Below are 24761 nucleotides of genomic sequence, written 5' to 3'. Positions count from 1 at the left end.
GTCCCCAAGTCTTAAAGTTGCCAAGGTTGGAGACCCCTGGTTTAATTCATTCCTTCCCCCTTCCTTAACAAGAATCCAGAAACGTCACCTCCAAAAGTTAAAGATCTTTATTTAACAAACACAAACTTAATTTAGCAAATAACATTCTGGTGGCTCATCTAGCAAACCCTAGAAAACACCCCTGTAAGGTGGCATATACCTTGTACTGAGAACAGGTGAGTGTTTTCTGTTAAAAAAGAACACAGCTCTCTGGCAATTAATTAAAAGATAAAAGACTTCTAGAAATCGGATAATCAGATACGCAAGTTACCAACCAAGCCTGGTAACTTGTCATCCCAAAGATTTACCCTTAGGTGTCAACTACCGTGTTTCCCCGAAAATAAGACCCTGTCTTATATTTTTTTTTTGAACCCCGAAATAAGCACTTGGCCTTATTTTCGGGGAGGTTTTATTATTTTGGGGCGTGTGGAGGAAGACGGGACTCTTCTTGCCGTCTTACATAATTTCCAGCTCTGTCTCCCTAACCCTAACTAGAGGAAATGGCAGGGACTGGCTGTGCATGTGCCTAAATATTTTCTGGGAGGGCTTATTTTCTGGGAAACACAGTAGGTGTCATGTTTATAAAAACCTGGCGATACCAAACCACAAACCAAGCAACGGGTTATTTTGATCTGCTTCTGAAAAAATACATCCCGTTTTGACCTAATATTTCTAGGATGGCTTCATCCAATCTGAGTACTGACTACTCTTCTTCTGGCCCAGCCGTGCTGTTTTCATGTTCCTTTATTTTGGAGATTTCATTCCCTTCTAGGGAACCATCAGAAGTTTCTTCAAAGTCCTGCTCTTTCCATTCTGCATTGTTTCTTACACCCCTTTCATGAGCTGTTGTGGGTTCAGACAAGTATGGGACCTCACTTTCTGTTGGAGCTTCTTGTTCATTCACTTTCTCCAGCAGACAGCCATCTCCAGGGAGGTCATTCTTGTTGGAATCAACCAACACATCCACCCCTCCAGCCTTGTGTCCTGTCAGAGTGTCTACAGAAGGATCAGCCGCCATTTTGGTTTCTTCTTGGCAGACAAGATCTTTCTCCTTAACATCGTGAGTACTACAGCTTGCTCCTTGTTCCTCAGATGGGATCACCTCACAGTCCACTTCTGAAGATCCACCTTTGGGTACAATGTCTACTTTCCGTTTCTTGATCACCGTATCAAGGGATTCAATCTCCTTCCCATCTGGGAAGTCCTCATTGCTGCCTTCAGGGGCCAAGATGCTAATTTCCTCCTTCGTAATTACCACCTCGCCAAGATTATGGGAGATCCTCTCAATATCATTGGGGCTTTTAGAGGCCCCAGGGATTTCTCCACTTAATCTGCTCAGCTCCAACTTCCTCTTCTTGGATTCCTTGAGGTTTTCTCCCTCAGCTTCCCCTGTGCACTCATCAGCATCGTCCTGTCTTTCCAATGGACAATCGGAAGGTACTTGGACTCCTTTGCTGTCTTCCTTCTCTGCCTTGGCTAGCGTCACCAATGCAAGTTGAGTTTGGTTTGTGTTTTTGGAAGTCTTACATTCATCCGCAGGCTCCATCTGAGGTTCTACAACCTCCCCATCTTGTAACAGGTCACCATCTTCTACAGAGTTGGTTCTCTTCCCAATACCTTGGTCCTGCACAGAATTACTGTCTGAAAGGTTTAACGTGGCACTAATGCTGGACACAGGCTGCTCCATGTGGTTATGTTGTATTGTTGTATCTAAATCATGGTGATCAACACAACTCTCTTCTGACAACCCACGTTTCTCTTTTTCCAGAGTTTCTCTAGCTTCCTCCTGCCCAGGTTTTTCTGTAAGTCTCTGAAGGTTATTTTGGGGGGACTCAACACCGTCCTTCTCCACAACCTCTCCTTCTTCTTCCTTAGCCTGTTCTTGCTCTTCTGGGTTACTCAGAAGTTTGAGGGACCGAAGTTTGAACCGCCGGAGTTTCTTGTGAGGGCCCCAGACAAATTCATGCTTCGGCTTGAAGTGTTGCCAGGCAAAATAGACCAACTCCCTTCGTTTGGGTTTGTTTCGGATGGTGAACATGAAGTAGTCTAAGACACTTCTCAGCACCCGAGGTAGCACCTGGTGGACCAGCGTCTCTGACAGGAAGAACTTCACCAGCTGCACTTGGTAGTTCTCATAGCCCATCTCGCCCAAGCATTTCAGGATGCGAGTGATCCGTAAATTGTTATGGCTGTACCTGAACAACAACAACAAAAAATTGTGTGACAAAATGTGGAGGGGAAAAGAAGAGGACAATTAAATACAATTGAGACATTGTACTACAGACAGTTCTCAACTTACGAACAGTTGCTTAGCAACTCTTCAAAATTATGTGGGAGAAAAAAAAGAGGACAATTAAGTACATTTGAGACATTAAAAATAGAATTTAAAATCTGTAATACAGGTGGGCCTCGTCTTATGACCAGTTGCTTAGCAACCATTCGAAGTTATTTTTTGGGGGGGGGGAAGAGAAGGACAATTAAGTACAACTGAAGGCTAAAACATATGAAGAATGGTTGCAGGAATTGGGTCTAGTTTAATGAAAAGAAGGACTAGGGGAGACATTATAGCAGTGTTCCAATATCTCAGGGGTTGCCACAAAGAAGAGGGAGTCAAGCTATTCTCCAAAGCACCTGAGGGCAGGACAAGAAGCAATGGATGGAAACTAATCAAGGAGAGAAGCAACCTAGAACTAAGGAGAAATTTCCTGAGAGAAGAATTCATCAATGGAACGATTTGCCTCCAGAAGTTGCTCCAACACTGGAGGTTTTTAAGAAGAGATTGGACAACCATTTGTTTGAAATGGCATAGTGTCTCTTGCGTAAGTGGAAGCTGGACTAGAAGATCTCCAAGGTCCCTTCTAACCTTATTACAGGAGTGTGACTTGATGTTGTCCTAACTAACCTAACCTAACCAAACTCAGGATGGGATGCTTTGAGCTAGACACTTTTTCACACAAGAGCTACAGCCTGAAGGTTTCACAAAGAACCACTTCCAAAGGATTGCTTATTATATCCAAGGGAGTTTATGCTTGTATGAAATGAGAATTTACTCATCAGGTGATCATGGTCTGATCGAAGAGAATTTTTGTAGCTCAGGGTTGAACAGTGGGGTCCTTGGTGAAGGGGTGAAATGCTCCTGGTTCGGGCAAACCAGTAGCGATGGTGGCACGAGGCTCCACCCACCTGCCTGGTCGCCGTTACTTTGCTTTAACTTTGTTTTTTACCCTTTGGGCATGCGCAGAAAGGGTCTGTGCGTGCACTTCTGAACCAGTTGGGAAGGTAAGTAGATTTCACCCCTGCCTTGGTGCTCTCTGAGTTGTTGATTTTCGTGTAGACATTGCATTACCCAACTAGGTAACTTCACCAGGGCTGGAAGGGAGTGGAACTGATACTCAAACAAATCAGCCATCAATAGGCACATAAAATATCAGAATATTCATGACTGGGAAGACACGGTAACAAGGTTAGCCAATGAATAGGCATAGCAACTAAATCAGCCAATTGGGAGCTCAGACAGACTGGAGCCAGGGCGTGTCTTAGTCTGCAGCTTCTGATTCTGTGCAGAGAAAAGAGAAACTAAAAGCAGTGTGTGTGTGTGTGTGTGTGTGTGTGTGTGTGTGTGTGTGTTAAGCTCTGAGCTGTGAAGCTGCGTGTGTGAAGTTGTCTGCTGATCTGAGCTGAAATTAAACTGTGAATCTGCTGTTGGTATTGTCAATTTACTTCATGTGTTATTATGAATATAAAGAAGTTAATGAATCCAGCTGATTCAGTTATCTGTGTGTGCTTCTGGATTTAATTTTTGCAAGAAACTCTGACATAAAACAACATCTACATGTCACTCAAAAGAGACAATGAAAGCCCCATAGGAAAGAAAAAATCTAAAACACCTCCTTACCAGCAATTGATACCCATATGAGCATGAGCTGTCGAGACTAACACTGGACCAAAAATGAAGCAAGCAATACACAAATCAAAACAAATACTAATGCAGAAAAATGATCCAATAGCAAATAAGAGCCTAATCAAGGAACCGCCAAGGACACTCCCACCAACATTGATACAATGTAAAAACAAGAGCAAAACCCACTCCCTTCTAGCACTGATGACGTTACCTAGTTGGGTGATGAAACGTCTGCAAGAAAACAACCAAGCTCAGTGAGCCCCAAGGACCCCGAAATCAAAGCATATGCTGACCATTGGGTTCAATTCAGGGGTGAAATGTCAAATTTGTTACTACCGGTTTTGTGGGCGTGGTTTGGTGGGGGGGGTAATGTGACTGGGTGGGCGTGGCCAACTTTTTTTTTTTTTTTTAACTTTTCAAAGCATTTTTTCTAATGCTTTGAAAAGCCTCTGCCGATCAGGCAACTCAGCTGGGATCTTCAGAGAGGCTTTTTAAAAAATACCTCTCTGCTGATCAGGAAACAGCTGGGATTGTCAGTGACTTTTCAAAGCATTTTTTTTACCACCTCTTCGGCCAAGAGGTTGCAGAAAAAAATGCTTTGAAAAGCCTCTGATGATCCCAGCTGAGCCGCGCGATCATCAGAGGCTTTTTTTTTTTTTTACTTTTAAAAGCATTTTTTCATCGGAAGAGGTTGTAGAAAAAATGCTTTTAAAAGTTAAAAAAAAAAGCTTCTGATGATCCTGCGGCTCAGCTGGCATGGTGGGGGGGGCGGGCGCAGGGATTTTTGCTACCGGTTCTCCGAACCACCTGCCGCCATTGCTACCGGACCAGGAGATCCGGTCCGAACCGGGAGCATTTCACCCCTGATTCAATTCATATACAGCAATTCTGATAAGGTGCCAGTTATGAAGTTCACCAACCAAGCATGTGGGTGAAAGCAGGCCAAGAGATAATCTCTGAAGAAACTCACCGGTTGAGATTCCCGAATCGCTCGCACCAGTTTTCCGCTTTACTCAATTCTCCCGTTTCCTCATCGATTAAGTTGATGCCGTAAAATTTCAACATGAGTTTATAAGCCCGGACGAACCTCTCCATGACTTCTTTAGATTTTTTGAAGGCCTGAGATGTCAAAGGAGATATCAAATATCAAAATCACACCCCAGTGCATTTAGGCATGTAAGAAAATATCATTTCAAATATCGAGCAATACCAATACCATAGCAATTAGACTTATATACCGCTTTACAGCCCTCTCTAAGCAGTTTATAGAGTCAGCCTATTGCCCCCAACCATCTGGGCCTTCATTTTACCCACCTCGGAAGGTTGGAAGGGTGAGTTAACCTTGAGCCTGGTGAGATTTGAACTGCCAAATTGCAGGCAGTCGGCAGTCAGCAGAAGGAGCTTGCAGTACTGCATTCTACCACTGCGCCACCATGTCTCTACCCCATCATCTACCCCAATTCTATCTTGCTATTTCATCTCATTTTTGCTATTTGGCATTATATTTCTAGTTTAATTGGGTGGATGTAACGTTTAATGGCATAACTGCCAATTAATGTTTGCGATAAACCTTTATTCTAAAGTATTGCAATATAAAAAGCACTAACTGGAATCTCCTTTGCAGGTGGTCCTCGAGTTACAACAATCCATTTAGTGACTGTTTGAAGTTACTATGGCACTGACAAAAGTGACTTATGACCATTTTTCACACTTATCCCGGGGTCATATGGTCTCCTTTCGCAATCTTCTGACAAGCAAAGTCAACGGGGAAGTCAGATTCACTTAACAACCCTGTTCCTGACTTAACAACTGCAGTGATCCACTTAACAACGGTGGCAAGAAAGGTTGTAAAATGGGGCAAAACTCACTTAACCAAAGTTTCACTCAGCAACAGAAATTTTAGGCTCAATTGTGGTCGTAAGTCAAGGACTACCTATATTGCTTCATTCAGGGAAAGAACGGATCAAAAAATTGTGAAGGAAGGAAGGAAATGTTCGGCCATAAAATATTCTGGTCCTGTTGACTGACCCAATTGGATCCTGGAAAAAAAGCTTCTCCTAAACACTCAGCCTAAATCATAGCCTAGTCCCGTGATGGCAAACTTATGGCACGCATGCCAGCCATATCGGTTGGCATGCGAACATTGTCCTAGTTCAGTTCTGGCACGCATATGCCTGCCAGCCAGCCAGCTGATTTTCAGGCCTTCTGGGCCCACCAGAAGTCGGGAAACAGGCTGTTTCTGGTCTCCGGAGGGCGTCCGGGGGTGGGGGAGAAGGCCGTTTTAGCCCTCCCCAGGTTCCTAGAAAGGCTCTGGAGCCTGGGGACAGCAAAAAACAGGCCTATTGGGCCATTGCGTGCCAAAAGTGGAGGGAGCGGGGGAGGGGGGCACGCATGCATGCACGCTGCGGGCAGGACACACTGAATTATGGGTGTGGGCATGCGTGTGCGTCCCCCCCGTGCTCCCCCCGCTTTTGGCATGTGACGGCAAAAAGGTTTGCCATCACTGTCCTAGTCCCTCGCTCCTTTACATTTTAAAAATCGGTAACACGTATTAATGACTTCCAAAATGTGATGCTCTCAGCTGGGCTAAATACTGTGCATGCAATCAGACGAAGCATCAACACTTCAATTTCATGGATGAGATGGCGTAGGAGGCTAATGCCTCCTACTAAGGCAGCATTTAACATCCAGCTGCCTGCAATTACTGCGAGTTCAATTCACACCAGGCTCAAGGTCGACTCAGCCTTCCATCCTTTCTAAGGTGGGTAAAATGAGGACCCGGTTTGTGGGGGCAATAAGCTGACTTCGTATAAAAATATACAAAAGTATGAAGGCTATTGCTTAACGTATTGTAAGCCGCCCTGAGTCTCCGGAGAAGGGTGGCATATAAAAATAAATAAATAAATAAATTTAAAAAAAAATGAGAAAAGATCTTCCTACCTCAATTTCTTGGCACGTGAGCCGTTTGGCATGAAAATTCATCCCTTGTTCACGCAAAGGAAACAGCCTGGAAGGAACAAAACATTTGCCGCTCAGATATTTTTTTAAAAAAATATCAGAAACAAACACTTGTTTTAAAGATGTTGAGACTCTAGAAAGAGTGCAGAGAAGAGCAACAAAGATGATTAGGGGACTGAAGGCTAAAACATATGAAGAACATTTGCAGGAACCGGGTATGTCTAGTTTAATGAAAAGAAGGACTAGGGGAGACATGATAGCAGTCTTCCAATATCTCAGGGGCTGCCATAAAGAAGAGGGAGTCTAGTCCAACCCCATGCTGGAGCAGGAGACATATACCATTCCAGTCAAACGTAAGACTGAAATTCAGACATTTCACTTGCACTTCAGCACAGAAGTGATTAACAATTGGGCACTTAAAAGCCAGCATGTATTTACAATGGTTGCAGTATCCCAGGGATATGTGATTGCAGTTTGCAAGCTTCCTGTCCGGCTTCAACAGGGGAAGCCAGATTCACTTAACAACCATGCAATTCACTTACGAACTGTGGCAAAAAAGATTGTAAAATTGGTCTGCGACTCAATTAGCAACCGCCTTGTTAGCAAATTCTGGTCGTAAGTCGAGGTGTACCTTTAGCTCAGAGGTGAAATGCTCCCGGTTCGGAACGGATCGCCCGATCCGGTAGCAATGGAGGCAGGTGGTTCGGAGAACCGGTAGCAAAAATCCCTGCCCCCCCTCCACGCCCAGCTGAGCCGCACAATCATCAGAGGCTTTTTTTTTTTAACTTTTAAAAGTATTTTTTCTACAACTACGGCCGAAAAAATGCTTTTAAAAGTAAAAAAAAAAAAAAAAAAAAAGCCTCTGATGATTGCGCTGCTCATCAAAGGCATTTAAAAGAAAAAAAAGCCTTGTTTTCTTTTAAATGCTCTGACGATCCCAGCTGAGTTTTAAAAAAGCCTCTGCCGATCAGCTGGGATCGTCAGAGCCTTTTGAAAACATTTTTTTACAACCTCTTAGCCGAAGAGGTTATAGAAAAAATGATTTTAAAAGAAAAAAAAAAAGCCACGCCCACCTAGTCACATTACTCCCCCCACTAAGCCACGCCCACAGAACCGGTAGTAAGAAATTTTAGATTTCACCCCTGCTTTAGCTGGGAAAACTTACACGTCATACAAGCTATGTGCCAGTTTCTAGCAATTTTTTTTATTTCTAAGACCTTTTCTGGATCCCATTATGTATTTAAACGAAAGTACATAATTTTACCACTGAATATATGAATGGTTTTCTTCCAAAACACTGTAGTTATCTTGCCACGTCTCAAGGAGATCTTCGATGTGCAGACCTTGAAAGAAACAGGAAAAGAAAAAGGCACTGATTATGAATGACTGTGGAGGAGGAGGAAGGAGTAGAGAAGTTGAGATGAGTTACAAAATGGGGAATATGGGGAGTCCTCAACTTACAACCGCAACTGAACCCACCAAGCAAGACACTTGAGTTTTCCCCCCTTTTTTTAACGATCTTTCTTGCCACCGTTGTTAAATGAATCCCTGCAGCGGTTATCTCAATAACATAATTATTAAGCGAATCTGGTTTCCCTATGCACTTTGCTTGTCAGAAGGTCACAAAATGACCCCCAGGACTCTGCAACCATCATAACTATGAGCATCCGAATTTTGATGACGTGAGCATGGGGGTGTTGCAATGGTCGTAAGTGTGAGAACTGGTCATCAGTCATTTTTTTCAGTGCCATGGTAACTTTGAACCATCCCTGAATGAATGGTTGTTAAGTCAAAGACTAACTTGTAAGACATGAAAAAGCATGATTTTTTCTTCGACTGATGGAGAACTCTGATTTTGGCAGCCGTTCAAGGCAGATCAGGTCAAAAAGCAAATTCTACTGGGGAGAAATGGGCATTTTAAGGGCTCCAGGCTATGTATGGCCCTTTGGCTCCCTCTCTGGCTGGCCTGCATGGATTGCTTTTACTTTGAAGGCAAACCACTATTTCTTTTTTTCAATTTACATATATGCAGGTGTGCATTCCTACACACCTTCGTAGCCTTATTGGTTCGGACCTTCATAACAATCCCGGTTGGGAAAATTAATTGCCCACCTCTGTTACAGCGATTCCAGAAATGGCACTTTATTGTAGCATGGTGAAATCCTATCCAAATTTCTGTCTTGACACCAAGCAAAATCAAGGTGAGATTATCTTGAGTTTCTTTCTCACGCTCGCTTCTGTTCTGACCTAGGCTTCCCAAGAGCATGAAGGAGACTCCTTGTCCTGACAAAAAACCCTTTTTATTAAGTTACTGTGAATTCCTCTCATTCACATCCAGGAACGTCTTTCAAGGGAGAATTTGTAGTCACAGACCTTATCTGGCTTGGAGAGCTGCCAGGCCCATATCTTCAAAACTTGGCAAGGAGTCTCGAGAGAGTCAGAAACCAATTAGTCGAACTAATTGTCTCCTGCAACCTCCACTCCCCTTTCGCTCCTCTTTTATTCCCTCTGGGAGGGGCCATTCATCGTCCACCTGTGGCCTTACTCCCAAGTCAACCCTTGTTCTTTAGCTGTTCCCTTCGTCTGGCAACTCTGCACATGCACACATCGGGAACAGGCTCCAGCTGTTCGTCTGCCTCACTGATGTCTGACTCAAAAGGCAGCTGATAACTGGCATATGGCTCTGGCCTCCTCTCTGCCTCCGATGCAGAGCCCTCATCAGAGCCTTCCCCAGACTCCAGGACTGGCCCATGTTCCTCCCCAACCTCCTCACTGTCTAAATCTGCTACCAGCTCTGCTGGCTCTTGGGGGGCCACAACAATTGTGAATCTAAGTCGAGGACCACTTGTATAAGAGAAATTCAAATAAGATCTTGGTTTTACAACTCTCGGTATGGAATTTACCACAGAAGCCTTGCCAGGCCTAATTTCCCCATAGAAGTTCAATGCTTCCTCTGAGTAAGGGTAAATTGAGCCTGGGAATTTGGCTTACTGCAATTATTTTCTATTGCTGCCATGCTGACTTTCGGAGGCCAAATGAGATTTAAAAATCTTTTTGCAAAACTCACTTGAACCACAAACACTCGGAGGGAACACTGTCAGGTGCAATTATTTCTACTAATCATTTGTTTTCCAGTTACAGAAAGAAAGTTATGCGCATGAATCTGCAGGTGTGAAAAAGGGAAAGAAAATTATGTTCTGAATTCTATCTCTGGGTCAAGTGATCCTCGACTTACAACCCCAATTAGAGCAAAATTTATTTTGCTAAGCGAGACAGTTGTTAAGTGAATTTTGCCCCATTTTCCTGACCTTTCTTGCTATCGTTGTTAAGTGAATCACTGCAGTTATTATGTTAGTAACACGGTTGTTAAGCGAATCTGGCTTCCCCATTGTCTTTGCTTCTCAGAAGGTCATAAATACAGACCAGTTGCCAAGCGTCCAACTGTTGATCAGATGGACCGTGGGAATGCTGCCACAATTGTTAAGTATGAAAACAGTCATAAGTCATTTTTTTCAGTGCTGTTGTATCTTTGCACAGTCACAATACAAACTGTTTTAAGTCAAGAGGAGAGGAAGGAAAGTGTTGTGGCCCGCCAGCAGAGCTGGCAGCAGATTCGGACAGTGAGGAGGTTGGGGAGGAACATGGGCCAGTCCTGGAGTCTGGGGAAGGCTCTGATGAGGGCTCTGCGTCAGAGGCAGAGAGGGGGCCGTATGCCAGTTATCAGCTGCCTTCGGAGTCAAACATCAGTGAGGCAGATGAACAGCTGGAACCTGTTCCCAGTGTGCACATGCGCAGAGTTGCCCGACAAAGGGAACAGCTAAAGAACAAGGGTCGACTTGGGAGTAAGGCCACAGGTGGACAATGAATGGACCCTCCCAGAGGGAATAAAAGAGAAGCGAGTGGAGTTTGCAGAAGACAATAAGTTCGCCTAATTGGTTTGTGACTCTCTCCGATTTGAAGATATTGGCCTGGCAGCTCTCCAAACCAGATAAGGTCTGTGACTGTAAATTCTCTTTTGAAAGACTTTGCTGAAGGTGAATGAGAGGAATAAAAGGGGTTTTGTTGGGACCAGGATTCTGCTTAATGCTTTTGGGGAAGCCTAGGTCAGAACAGAAAGGAGGGAAGCAAGCAAGAAAGGAAGGGGAGAGAAGAAAAGAAGGAACAGACGGGAAAAAGAGAAGGAAGGAAGGAAGGAAGGAAGCAAGCATGCAAGGAAAGCCTTTAACTAAATGCAATGTATTGCCATGTCAAAAGCCAACAGGAAGACCCAATTATGATCCTCACCCTTCCCCTTAGACAACCAAGCCATTTCAAAAGCCTTACCCCGGGGCAAAAAACTAATCTCATTTTTGTAAAAGCTCAGATTCCACATGTCTTCCTCACTGACCTCAGTTTCTTCCAATCCCTGGAAGATAAAAGAGAGAGAGGGAGGGAGAGATGGAAGGGAGATGACAAGGGGTATTATTAATCCACTCACAACTAAACCCAGGACCAGGCGTCCTTAAGGACTATTTCCACCCGTAACCCTTTGCTGTCCCATTCTTAACAAGTTACTCCTTTTATGTAGCCCAAATGTTTTAATGTTTATGGCCTCCCAACTTGAATAACTGCAATTCAGGGTGGTGTGTAAGCAGGGGAAAATCAGGTCAAAAACAACAAAAATTAACAGGCATTTTAACCCAAATTTCTATTACACCCCTCTAGGTAGAAACTCAATCAATGTAACCATAATGCGCAGAAAATCTTACCGGGTAATGACGCCTATATTTCTGCATATCTCTGGCTGCGTCCCAGTTACGCCTATTTATGCTCTAATTAAAAAAAGAGACAACAAAAGAGATTTATTTTTAAAGTCTAAATCTTACATAAGGCCTCTTTGCCAAACCACTGCAAAAGAAAGTGTGACTGGTTATAATTTCCTTTGATTATAGTGACATTCTGCCTTCTCGCTTTTCCTCTAGAAGTTGAATATAGTGAAAATATTGTTTCCCTTCTAATTTTATTGCCACATGCTGAGTTGAGACAAACTCTTCTTTATTTTGGTTTAGGAAAATACTCAAAAATCTACCTTGTATTTTAGATCATTTAAAGGGACTGACTACTTTTCTTATTCTTTCTTATCAGTCTCTCTCTCTCTCCATCCATCATCTATCTATCTATCTATCTATCTATCTATCTATCTATCTATCTATCTATCTATCATCTACCTACCTACCTACCTATCAACCTACCTACCTACCTTCCTATCTAAACTTTTTGTAAAATATCCAGAATCATTGGAACTGAGGAACATTGAAATCAGTACTTTTTTGTAGAATAGGGACTACAAACTTGGCAACTTTTGGTCTTCAACTGCTAGAATTCCTCAGCCCGCCATCCTGGCTGGGGAATTCTGGGAATTGAACCCCACAAGTCTTAAAGTTGCCAAGTTTGGAGACCCCTGGTGTAGAATTGTGTCTGGGCTAACCTACCAATCAGATGGCACAATTTGGAACTGCCTGGCAAGCAAACAAACCTGATTTAGACTTCACTTCAGTGATAAATCAGATTCTTGAGTCTCCCTCTCACTGTGATGGTGAACCTATGGCACGCATGCCACAGGTAGCACGCGGAGCCATATCGGTGGCCATGTGAGCTCAGCTCTGGCGTGCATGTGCGCGCTAGCCAGCTAATTATTGGGCCTTCTGGACCCACCGGAAGTCGGGAAACAGGCTGTTTCTGGCCTGGGGGGGGAGGGGAGGCTGTTTTCGCCCTCCCGAGGCTCCTAGAAAGCCTCTGGAGCCTGGGGAGGGCAAAAAACGGGACCACTGTGTGCCAAAAGCGTGGGGAAAGTGAGGGGAAAGGTCGCGCACGCATGCGCTGGGCCCCCCCATAGAATTATGGGTGTGGGCATGCGCACGCGCGACCCCCCGCACTTTTGCCATGCAATGGCAAAAAGGTTAGCCATCACTGTCCTATCAGGTGTGCATAAAAGTACACACACTTTCACACTCTCACATCAACCCATAACATCAGTCAATATGCTTGAGTCATATTGATCGGGCAGTTCAATTCCAAGGCTCCTGGGCCATGCCAGATTTCTAGATAAGAGTAGCCTGGGTGAAGAGACACTGAACAATGCACACATAGCAATTTCATGATCTTTGGAGTCTGTACTTTATGCTCTATAGCAGTGTTTCTCAACTTTGGCATTTTGAAGATGTATGGACTTCCTGGGCTCCAAGATCACTGCAGATGGGGACTGCAGCCAAGAAATTAAAAGATGCTTGCTCCTGGGGAGGAAAGCTATGGCAAATCTAGACAGCATATTAAAAAGCAGAGACATCACCCTGCCAACAAAAGTGCATATAGTCAAGGCTATGGTTTTCCCAGTTGCAATGGATGGCTGTGAAAGTTGGACCATAAGAAAGGCTGAGCACCAAAGAATGGAGGCCTTTGAACTCTGGTGCTGGAGAAGACTCCTGCGAGTCCCTTGGACTGCAAGATGATCAAACTGGTCAGTCCTAGAGGAGATCAACCCTGACTGCTCTTGAAGGCCAGATCCTGAAGAGGAAACTCAAAGACTTTGGCCACCTAATGAGAAGGAAGGACTCACTGGAGAAGAGCCTAATGCTGGGAACGATTGAGGGCAAAAGAAGAATGGGATGACAGAGAATGAACTGGCTGGATGGAGTCACTGAAGCAGTCGGCCGTGAGCTTAAATGGACTCCAGAGGATGGTAGAGGACAGGAAGGCCTGGAGGAACGTTGTCCACGGGATTGTGATGGGTCAGACACGACTTTGCAACTAACAACAACATGGACTTCAACTCCCAGAATTCCCCAGCCAGAGTTGAAGTCCACACATCTTCTAATTGCTAAGGTTGAAAAATACTGCTCTACATATATTTTGTATATTTTTACACGCTTGGTTGTGGGAGAAATATTTTGGATATTCAAAAACCAAGGGCGAGCCAACGTATCCAGAAAGACTCCACGTTTGATCAAAATATGACCTCTTTTGCATGCACCGGCCAACAAATGACCTCTTTTAGCGCTCACGATGAATAATGGACTTAATGAACGATATGATGGATACTCAGCCTAATGTCATATGCATTGTTTTGCAAAAGCATTAGACGCCCGCCAGCTGGTTTTCATCAATCTTTGTACAGGATGTACAGAAACTACGGAATGTAGTTTCAAGTTTAGCAAACAATGCAGGGAGAACTTGAACTGTTTGAGGGCAGTTTTGATAATAGAAGGTCTTGTCATAATTCTTGCTACTTTTATTCATCGGTCATAGTGTGATCCTCCCCCCCGTCACATCGTTGTTTTAGTCCATCTTAGCCAAGTGTGGCATTTACACGCACTGTGTGCTCAAAAACCAATATATATGTCATTAATCTGAATATTTATCATATGCTTCATTTAGCCATCATATGCTCTAAAAGAGTTCATTTGTTGGAAAAGGCTGCAAAGAGGTTATACTGGTAGTCCTTGATTTACAACTATTCATTTAACAACTGTTCGATGTTACATTAGCACTGAAAACAGCGACTGACAACCAGTCCTTACACTTACGACCGTTGCAACATTCCCATGATCACGTGAGCATAATTCAGGCACTTGGCAAATCCACCTGTACAGGTAATCCTTGACGTACGACCACAACTGTGCCCAAAATTTCTGTTGTTAAACGAGACATTTGTTAATTGAGTTTTATCCCATCTTATGACCCCCATCTTACGATTTAAGAACAGCATTCTTAAGTGAACCACTGCAGCTGTTAAATTACTAACAAGGTGGTTAAGTGAACCTGGCTTTGGTTGTCAGAAGGTCGCAAAAAGGGATCACATGACCCCGGGACACTGCGACCATCATAAATACGATCCAGTTGCCAAGTGTCAAAAAAAACTTTTTTTAGAAGTTTTTTCTTTTTTCTTTTATACATCTCATTTCGTGAATGTTTTGATTCGTGGGCTTCATACATTTCAATATAAATTTCAATAAACGTAACAATATTTTTCTTAATAGTTGCAATCCATTTTCATTTTTAATTTAACTAACGTATCGTTTCTACTGTCACCTTTCAACTCTAAACCTCCTCATAATTCTATCATACTTCATATCATCTTAATATCTATTTTTACTATTTTCCCCCTCATATTTCTACTTCTATTTTAGCCCTCTTTTTTCCCCCTTTCCCTTATCATTCTAATAATCAAAGACATGAACTTTCCTTTCTTCATTATTCAATATTCCAATATATCAGTGACGGCTAACGTTTTTGCCATCGCATGCCAGGAAGTGGGGGGGCGGGGGAGGTTCGCACACTGGCGTGCCCACACCCATAATTCTATGTGTCCCGCCCTGCGCATGTGCACGCAACCCCCCCTCCCCCCCACTCGTGACACGTGATGGCCCGGTAGGCCCGTTTTTCTTTCTCACCTGGCTCCAGATCCTCTTTATGCATATGGGAAGGGCGAAAACAGCCTGCCTCATCCCCTCTGAGGCCTGAAACGGCCCATTTCTCAACTCCCGGTTGGACAGGAAGTGACTTTTTTGCTGTTCCCAGCCTCCAGAGACTCCTAGAGAGACTCCTAGAGAGTCTCTGGAAGCTGGGGACAACAAAAAAGTCACTTCCTGTCCGACCGGGAGTTGGGAAATGGGCCGTTTCAAGCCTCCGAGGGGGGTGGGGAAGGCTGTTTTTACCCTCTCCAGATGCATAGAGAGGATCTGGAGCCAGGTGAGAAAGAAAAAAGGGCCTTCCCCACCCCACCACAGGCCCTCCGGAGGCAGGAAACGGCCTGTTTCCCTACTTCTGGTGGGGCCAGAAGGCCCGAAAATCAGCTGGCTGGCGCACGCATGCGCGCCAGAGCTGAGCTGGCATGCCCACTGATATGGCTACGCGTGCCACCTGTGGCACGTGTGCCATAGGTTCGCTATCACTGCAATATATCAATCATAATCTTTCTCTAGTTTTTCTTTAGTAATCACATTTTTTTTGTATATAATGTCTCCTCTAATCCTTCATTTCTTATATTCAGTATGTTACTACATTCCTAACATATATTCAATTTTTTAAAAGTCTCTTTTATCTCCAAGTGCCCGAATTTTAATCATGTGACCAGGGGGATGCTGCAACGGTCGTGTGAAAAAAGACAAACTTTTTTTGCAGGCGCCGCTGTAACTTAGAACGGTCACTAAACGAACTGTTGTAAATTGAAGACTACCTGTATTCCAACCAACCGTGTATTCTTTCTGGTTTTGCTCACCTTTAGGTTTCTGAATACGAGAAGTAAACTTCCAATGACCAGCATGACTGATTAAAAATCATGCCTCTCCTGTCCCCAAAGATAATTTTCCTACCTTCCATTTTTTAACTCCTCCTGTTGAAAGGCCTGGTCTTCGCCACTCCTGAAGCGAAAACATACTTTTAAAAATAATCATAGACTAGAACAGAATAAATAGAATAGAATAGAAATAAGGAATAGAATAAGAATAGAATAGCAAAGGTTCCCCTCGCACATATGTGCTAGTTGTTCCTGACTCTAGGGGGCGGTGCTCATCTCCGTTTCAAAGCCAAAAAGCCAGCGCTGTCTGAAGAAATCTCCATGGTCATGTGGCCGGCATGACTAAACGCCAAAAGCGCATGAAACGCCAATGGAACCTTCCCACCAAAGGTGGTCCCTATTTTTCTACTTGCATTTTTTACATGCTTTCGAACTGCTAGGTTGGCAGAAGCTGGGACAAGTCACGGGAGCTCACCCTGTTACGCGGCACTAGGGATTTGAACCCCTGAATTGCTGACCTTTCGATCGACAAGCTCAGCGTCTTAGCCACTGAGCCACCGCATCCCTTAAAAATAGAACAGAATAAATAGAATAGAAATAAGAAGTAGAATAGAATAAAAACTGAATAAGAATAGGACTAGAAAAGAAATAAGGAATAGAATAAGAATAAGAATAGAAATAGGAATAGAATAGAATTCTTTATTGGCCCAAGGAATTTGTCTTCAGTGCATAAGCTCTCAGTGAATATAAAAGCCATAAGTGATAAATCATTATCATAATCATCCTAAAAATAAGATACAGCATCCCAGAGAGGCCAAAAACGCAGGAGACCCTGTGATTTTTCTCAACTTAATTCTTACAGGATAGCATTTCAAACCTTTTACCCAGGAGCGGTAAACCGGTTCAGATTACAGCTTTCTGACTCATAAAATATGCCGGGGATCATATTCGGTTTCGTTTCTTCACTCATCATGCAAAACTAAGTTCTGTTTCTCCTTGCTAGATTTTTTTTTTCAAGTTTTACTTTCCATTTCCCTAACCTAGAGTAAACAGAACCTGAATTTTCTTCCTGAATCTTACATCTTTGCATGAAAAGAGACAAAATTGTCTGAAACAGAAAGGAAAAAAATAAAATATAAACTTATTTGCAGGGATTATCATCATTATATTTTTGACTGCCAACTAGTTTTAGAACTACTATTGACTGTTCTTTTGAATTGTTCCTAAACATGGTGAGAAATGCTGTACAGGCAGTCCTCGACTTATGACCAGAATGGAGTCCCAAATTTCCATTGCTAAGTGAGTTTTGGCCCATTTTCCTAAGTGAGACATTTATTAAGTCAGTTTTGCCCCATGTTACAACCTTTCTTGCCACAATTGTTAAAATCTATCTATCTATCTATCTATCTATCTATCTATCTATCTATCTATCTATCTATTTATTATATTTCTATACCGCCTTTGTCCCATAGGACTCAAGGCGGTGTATAGTCAAGAAAAATATAGATACACAAACATCATAAAATTGCTAATTAAAATTATTACTTAGTTTGGTCAATTAAATAAAACCCAGAATTAGATAACATTTTAAAAAATCATTCACATGTTCATATGTTTAGTCCCGCCTGTTGGAACATCAGGGTTTTGAGGGCACGGCGGAAAGCACGGAGATCAGGGATATTCCGTATCTCAGGGGGCAGTTCATTCCAAAGGGTTGGAGCCCTCACAGAGAAGGCCCTCCCCCTGGGAGTCGCCAGTCGGCATAATTTGACTGACGGTACCCTGGGTAGTCCCTCCCTGTGAGAACGAACTGGTCGGTGGGAGGCTATTGATGGCAAAAGACAGTATCCAGGTCCTAAGCCATGGAGCGCTTTAAAGGTGATAACTAACACCTTGAATCGCACCCGGAAGACCACCGGGAGCCAGTGCAGCTCGCGTAGGAGAGGTGTTACATGGGCGCAACGAGCTGCGCCCATAATCACCTGCGCGGCTACATTCTGGACCAGTTGGAGCCTCCGGGTCCTTTTCAAGGGGAGCCCCATGTAGAGAGCATTACAGTAGTCCATACAGAATCATCGCAGTTGTTAAATTAGTAACATGTTTGTTAAGTGAATTCGGCTTCCCCATGGAAATTGCTTGTGAGAAAGTTGGATCATGGGGTTGTTGCTACAAGGATCGTGTGAAAAATGGTCATGGGGGAGGCAGTTTTCGCCCTCCCCAGGGTCCTAGAAAGCCTCTGGAGCTTGGGGAGGGTGAAAAACGGGCCTTCCGGGCCCACCGTGCCAAAAGCGTGGGAGCGTGGGGGGGTCATGAACGCATGGGGGGGGGAGCATTGAATTATGGATGTGGGCATGCATGCACACAAACCCCCACTTTTGGCATGCGACGGTAAAAAGGTTAGCCATCACTGGTATAGGCTTTCCTGCCTGAGCAGGGGGTTGGACTAGAGGACCTCCAAGGTCCCTTCCAACTCTGTGATTCTATTCTATTAGTACTGGATATTGGCCTACAAGCTTTGATAAAGTTTTATCATGAATCTTTGGCTTTGCAGAGAAAAAAAGTTTAGTCCTCCACATCAAACAGATGTTTTGGCTCTATCAACAAATCAAATCTTTAAAACATAAAAACAGGATATAAATTTTAAAAAGAGGCAAGGATGATGAAGATGTAACGTTAAAAGTTAATTAAAAGATTGGCGGGGGGCTTTCAGGTCTCTAACTAGCCCCATAATCATCTCACTTTTCTATGTATGCATTTCTCCATCCCTTTGCCAAAAAGCTTCTATAGTTATATTTTGGGAATATGGAATGTTTGTATCCAGTTGTCTAGTTCAACAAAATGTGGTCCTCGACTTATGACCACAACTGAGTCCAAAATTTCCATTGCTGAGCAAGTCGGTTGCTAAGTGATTTTGCCCCATTTTAGGACCTTTCTTGCCACAGTTGTTAACTGAATCAGTGCAGTTATTAAGGTAGTAATGTTGCTCGTCGGAAGGTTGCCAAAGGACACTGCAACTGTCATAAGTATGAGTCAATTGCCAAGCTAATCATGTGATCATGGGGATGCTGCAACGGACGTGTGAAAAACGGCCCCAAGTCATTTTTTAACGCTGTTGTAACTTCAAATGGTCACTAAAGGGACTGTTGTAAGTCGAGGACTGCCTGTATATCTAACTGTCCGGATCAGTGCATTCTACACCAGCTGAAGCACTCAGCTCCCCTTCAAGGGCAGCCCCACGGACAGCGCATTACAGTACAGGCAATCCTCGACTTACAACAGCTCACTTAGTGACCGCTCGAAGTTACAACGGCGCCGAAAACCCTGACCCATTTTCACACTGTGGCAGCATCCCCATGGTCACACGATCCAAAACTCATAACGCTTGGCCAACGACTCATATTTATGACCGCTGCAGGGTCCCAAGGTCACATGATCCCCTTTGGCAAGCAAAGTCAAGTGGGGGGGGGGGGGGAGAAGCCGGATTCGCTTAACAACCGGCTGACTCCCTTAACAACTGCAGCGATCCCCTTGGGGAGAGCGAGGGAGGTTGAAGAAGGGAGCCCAAATCCTGTGAAGCACCATCTCGCTTAGCAACAGAAATGTTGGGCTCGATTGCGGCCGTAAATCGCGGACTACCCGCGAGTTCAAATCCAGAGGCGACTAAGGGGCACGGAACGCCTGGCTGGCTGAGGTTCCCAACTTAGGATCGGGCGCAACTGGAGCGCAACGCCCGTAAACTGCGATCGCCTCCTGCTCTTTTCTTTTGTTCCCCGAGGAATCTCTCACCTGGCTGTTGGAGGCCCACTTGGGGCTGCCCGACGCCCACCAGCTGTGCTTTTCTCGGGCTTTGGCTTCTTCCAGGTTAGCGGCTTGAGAAGCCGTTTCCCGTGTCTTCTTCTTCTTCTTCTTTTCCCGCTTCCCTCCTTCCTCCTCCTCCTCCTCTTCCTCCTCTTCCCAAGTGGAATCGTACACCCAAAGCCCTCCCGCTCCATCTTCTTCTTCTCCTTCCTCCTCTTCCTCTTCTTCCTCTTCCTCCCCTTCGCCGGCTTGCTCTTCTTTCTCCTTCCCCGATCCCATCCAAGCCGCCATGGCTCCGCGGAAGCTGACTTGGCCTCTCGATGGGCAACGGGAGGAAAGGAAAGCGAAAGAGACGAGCGGCCAAAAAAGGGGAAAAAAAAAAAAAGCGAGCAGGAAGACGACGGCGAGATCAAAGCGAAAGGCACGTGGGGAAGAGGAAAAAAAAAAAAAACCGAGGAGGATGGGGCAGCGCGAGAGAGAGCCGGCCTCCAACCCAAACCGCAAGCCGGAGTCGCTTCTTGCACGCTGATTGGCTGGCCCGGCGTTCCTTCCGAACGTTGGGAAATCTTCTGCGTTCCAGAATGGAATGCTCGGAACCCGGAGGGGGGGGTGGCTGGAAAGGGGAGGGGGAGGAGGGGGGAAGAGAAGGAGGCGACCGGTTAATCCGCTCTGCTTCCCACCCGAGGCGCTGATTGACAAGAGACCGCCCCCACCTTCTGCCCCCACCCCCGGGGGAGGGGAGGGGCGGCTCTCCTTCCTTGTTAACGCTTCGCCGAACCACCCGGACACGCAATACTGTATTCACACGACGACATCCTCCTGCGGGGCAAACGAAACGAATGCATTCTCTTTTGACTGTAATGAGTGGCGCCAACTGGGCTGGAGAGGCTCAACTGTCAGAAATGGTGTAGGGTCTCCTGCTTGTGGGGGGGGCGGGGCAAGAGGGTTGGACTAGATGACCTAAAAGGTCCCCTTCCAACTCTGTTAAACTGTATCTAACTCTGCCTGCGTGGCTCTTCCTTCCTTCCTTCCTTCCTTCCTTCCTTCCTTCCTTCCTTCCTTCCTTCCTTCCTTCCTTCCTTCCTTCCTTCCTTCCTTCCTTCCTTCCTTCCTTCCTTCTTTCTTTCTTTCTTTCTTTCTTTCTTTCTTTCTTTCTTTCTTTCTTTTCTTTCTTCTGCCCTATCTCCGAAAGGACTCAGGGCCAGGGTGGATAAAAATCAATGATTTTTTAAAAAAAAATCAAAAAAATCAGATTTTTTTAATTTAAATTGGATTTTTTTGATTTAAATCGGATTTTTTTGATTTTTATCGAATTTATTTTAATAAAAAACTTTTGGGGTAAAAATCTATCGTAAGATAGTTTTCTATTTAAGATACATAAATAATTTAGTTTATTCAGCATGAAATGGAGCTCACTTATGTAGCATGAGGCTGTATATTCTGCAACACTGGGACTATCGGTGAGTCAACAGTGGGTCAAAGGAGTAGCAGAGATGACAGTTGCTCTTTAAAAATTATGATTTAAATCGAGTTGATTTAAATCAAGCCTTTTTACTAGTGATTTAAATCATGATTTAAATTGTGATTTAAATCAACTCGATTTAAATCAAATCCACCCTGCTCAGGGCAGCTCGCAACAATAAAAACAAGCAAAAACAATATTAAAAATACCCAATAGGATTTATAAAAGACCGTTAAAATCCCCTTTAAAAACCCCTTCAGTCCAAACCAGCCAGATGAAATAACCTGGCGGAAAGGTCACGGCGGAAAGAGCGAAGGTTAGGGGCCACCCGGAGCTCCAGGGGGAGCTGATTCCACAAGGTAGGTGCGCCCACAGAGAAGGCCCGCTCCCTAGGGGTCGCCAGCCGACATTGTCTGGCCGACGGCACCCCAAGGAGGCCCTCCCTGTGGGAATGCACCGGGCGATGGGGAGCTGTCGCTGGCCGCAGATGGTCTGCCAGATACCCCGGGCCTAAGCCATGTAGGGTTTATAGGTAATTACCAGCACCTTGAATCTCACCCGGAGGGCAACCGGTAGCCAATGCAGGTCACACAGGAGAGGTGTAACATGAGAGTGTCGGGACACCCCCATTACTACCCGCGCGGCCGCATTCTGCACCAGCTGAAGCCTCCGAGTGGTCTTCACGGGCAGCCCCATGTAGAGAGCATTGCAGTAGTCGATCCGGGAGGCGACGAGAGCATGGGTGACTGTGTAGGGCATCACGGTCCAGATAGGGGCGCAACTGGCGCACCAGACGAATCTGGGCAAATGCCCCCCTGGTCACAGTCATAACATGAGCTTTATCTTAGGTGTGGGGGGGCGGGTTGGACTAGATGACCTACAAGGTCCCTTCCAACTCTGTTAATCTGTATCTAACTCTGCCTGCGTGGCCGCTTTATCTTAGGTGTGTTGGGTAAAAACTAGCCTGTTTCCCCCAAAATAAGACATCCCCTGATAATAAGCCCGATGGCTCTCTCTCTCTCCCCCCCTCCCTCTTTCTCTCTCTCTCCCTCCCCCCTCCCTCTTTCTCTCTCTCAGCAACTGGATTGTTTTTTCTTTGAAGACGTTTCGCTTCTCATCCAAGAGGTTTCTTCAACTCTGACTGGAAGATGGGGAACGGAAGGATTTATGCTCCTTGCAGAGTCCTTGAGGCCACCTGGAGGTTTATCTGTGTCCTCAGGGTCTCACCTGAATAGTGCAAATGGGTGTGGAGGAGCCTTCTTGGAACTTCTAAAAGGACCATGTTGTAGACTGGAGATAGATGATATCATTTCCCCCTCCCCTCCTTTTTGAGAGAGGGCTGTTCAATTTTGACATAGATGGCCTCTTGGACCCCACTTTCAAACCATCTGTCCAAACTGTGGACTTTGCTGTCTTCAAAAGAGTGGCCTTTGTCTTTGAAATGCAGATGGACTGCTGAATCTTGTCCTGATTTGTTTGTTCTCCTATGTTGGGCCATGCGTTTATGAAGTGGTTGTTTTGTTTCCCCAATGTACAGATCCTTCCATTCTACAGATCAAAGTAATCCTTGACTTAACAACCATTCAGTGATTGTTCAAACAGCACTTTTCACACTTATGACCGTTGCAGCATCCCCATGGTCACGTGATCAAAATTTGGATGCTTGGCAACTAGTTCATATTTATAACGGTTGCAATGTCCCGGGATCATGTGATCCCCTTTTGTGATCTTCTGAAGAGCAAAGTCAATGGGGAATCCAGTTTCCCATGATGCTAACTTAACAAATGGAATGATTCACTTAACTTCTGTGGTAAGAAAAGTCGTAAAATGGGACGAATTCGCTAAACAAATGTTGCACTCAGCAACATAAATTTTGGCCTCGATTGTGGTCATAACTCCAGGACTACCTATATGTGAGGAGATTGCAACTACAGGTATATCTATTGTTTCCGAGCCAAAGAATAAGAAAATGGCACAAAGTACAGATAGTCCTCGACTTACAACGGTTCATTTAATGACCGTTCAAAGTTACAATGGCACTGAAAAAAGTGATTTATGACCGTTGCAGCATCCCCATGGCCACGTGATCAAAATTCAGCTGCCTGGCAACTGACTCATATTTATGACCGTTGCAGTAACTCAGGGTCATGTGACCCCCTTTTGCAACCTTCTGACAAGCAAAGCCAGTGGGGGAAGCCAGATTTACAACCCCGTTACTAACTGAACAGCTGCAGTGATTCACAAATGTGGCAAGACAAGTCGTAAAATGGGGCAAAACTCACTTAACCCTCTTGATTAGCAACAGGAATTTGGGGCTCAATTGTGGTCGTAGGTTAAGGACTACCTGTACTTAATTTTATAGCAGAAAAACTAGTCTGAATAATATTGCAAACCTTTTTTTTAACTCTATACATTTAATAGTCTATATATTTAATACTCTATACATTTAAAGGGACACGGTGGCTCAGTGGCTGAGATGCTGAGCTTGTCGATCAGAAAAGTCGGCAGTTCAGAAGTTTGCATCCCTAGTGCCACGTAACTGGGTGAGCTCCTGTTACTTATCCCAGCTTCTGCCAACCTAGCAGTTCAAAAGCAGGTAAAAATATGCAAATAGAAAAATAGGGACCACCTTTGCTGGGAAGGTAACAGCGTTCTGTGTGCTTTTGGCGTTGAGTCATGCCAACCACATGACCACGGAGACAACTTCAGACAGCTCTGGCTCTTCGGTTTTGAAATGGAGATGAGCACCGCCCCCTAGAGTCGGGAACGACTAGCACATATGTGCGAGGGGAATCTTTACCTTTACATTTAATAGCTCTTTAGGGTTGCAATCCCACTTGGTGGGTATACATATGAAAGATTTCTATTTTACAAAGTTCGTTTACTTTTCTGAATTTCTGATGCCATTCCCATAGTAAGATTTGGGTTATTAGGCTGAGCGTGTTTTATTTTTGGCTATTTTTGTTCAAAATAGGCCCATAAGGCTTACAGGTCGACATACGACCACAATTGAGCCCAAAATTTCTCTTGCTAAGTGAGACAAGTGTTAAATGAGTTTTGCCCTGTTTCATGACCTAAGTCGGTAACACCTTTGTTACTCATTGGTTCTGCTTGTCATAAGATCGCAAAAGATGATCTTAGAAAAAAACCCTGGGACATTGCAACTGTCGTAAATATGAGCCAGTTGCCAAGCATCCGAATTTTGATTACGTGACAACGGAGATGCTGCAGTGATCGTAAGTATGAAAAACAGCCATAAAGTCACTTTTTTTCGGTGCCTTTTGTAAGTTTGGTTGCTAAATGAAAAGTTGCATTTACCTGTACAAATT

General features: G+C 44.5%; 1 protein-coding gene across 2 annotated transcripts; it reads right to left on the bottom strand.

Annotated features, from left to right (window-relative positions):
- Nucleotides 1-92: 92 nt before the first annotated feature.
- OGFR (opioid growth factor receptor) lies at nt 93-20452 on the bottom strand. Of its 2 annotated transcripts, XM_070941792.1 has the most exons (8): nt 19959-20452; nt 16249-16296; nt 11647-11709; nt 11222-11303; nt 8163-8241; nt 6881-6947; nt 4911-5059; nt 93-2234 (listed from the first exon to the last, which is right to left on the bottom strand). In XM_070941792.1, the coding sequence occupies exons 1-8, from the start codon at nt 20259-20261 to the stop codon at nt 743-745; spliced, it is 2283 nt and encodes a 760-aa protein (XP_070797893.1). In that variant the 5' UTR covers nt 20262-20452; the 3' UTR covers nt 93-742. The 2 variants fall into 2 exon arrangements, with proteins under 2 accessions (XP_070797893.1, XP_070797894.1); XM_070941793.1 differs by lacking the exon at nt 16249-16296 and having other exon boundaries at nt 19959-20450.
- Nucleotides 20453-24761: the final 4309 nt, after the last annotated feature.

Source organism: Pituophis catenifer, unplaced genomic scaffold (assembly GCF_029215685.1).
Source record: "Pituophis catenifer annectens isolate HBS135680 unplaced genomic scaffold, rPitCat1.0.hap2 SCAF_3, whole genome shotgun sequence".
Taxonomy (NCBI): Eukaryota; Metazoa; Chordata; class Lepidosauria; order Squamata; family Colubridae; genus Pituophis; species Pituophis catenifer.
Note: the sequence above shows the minus strand (reverse complement) of the source record. Positions and strands in the feature narration are given on the sequence as shown.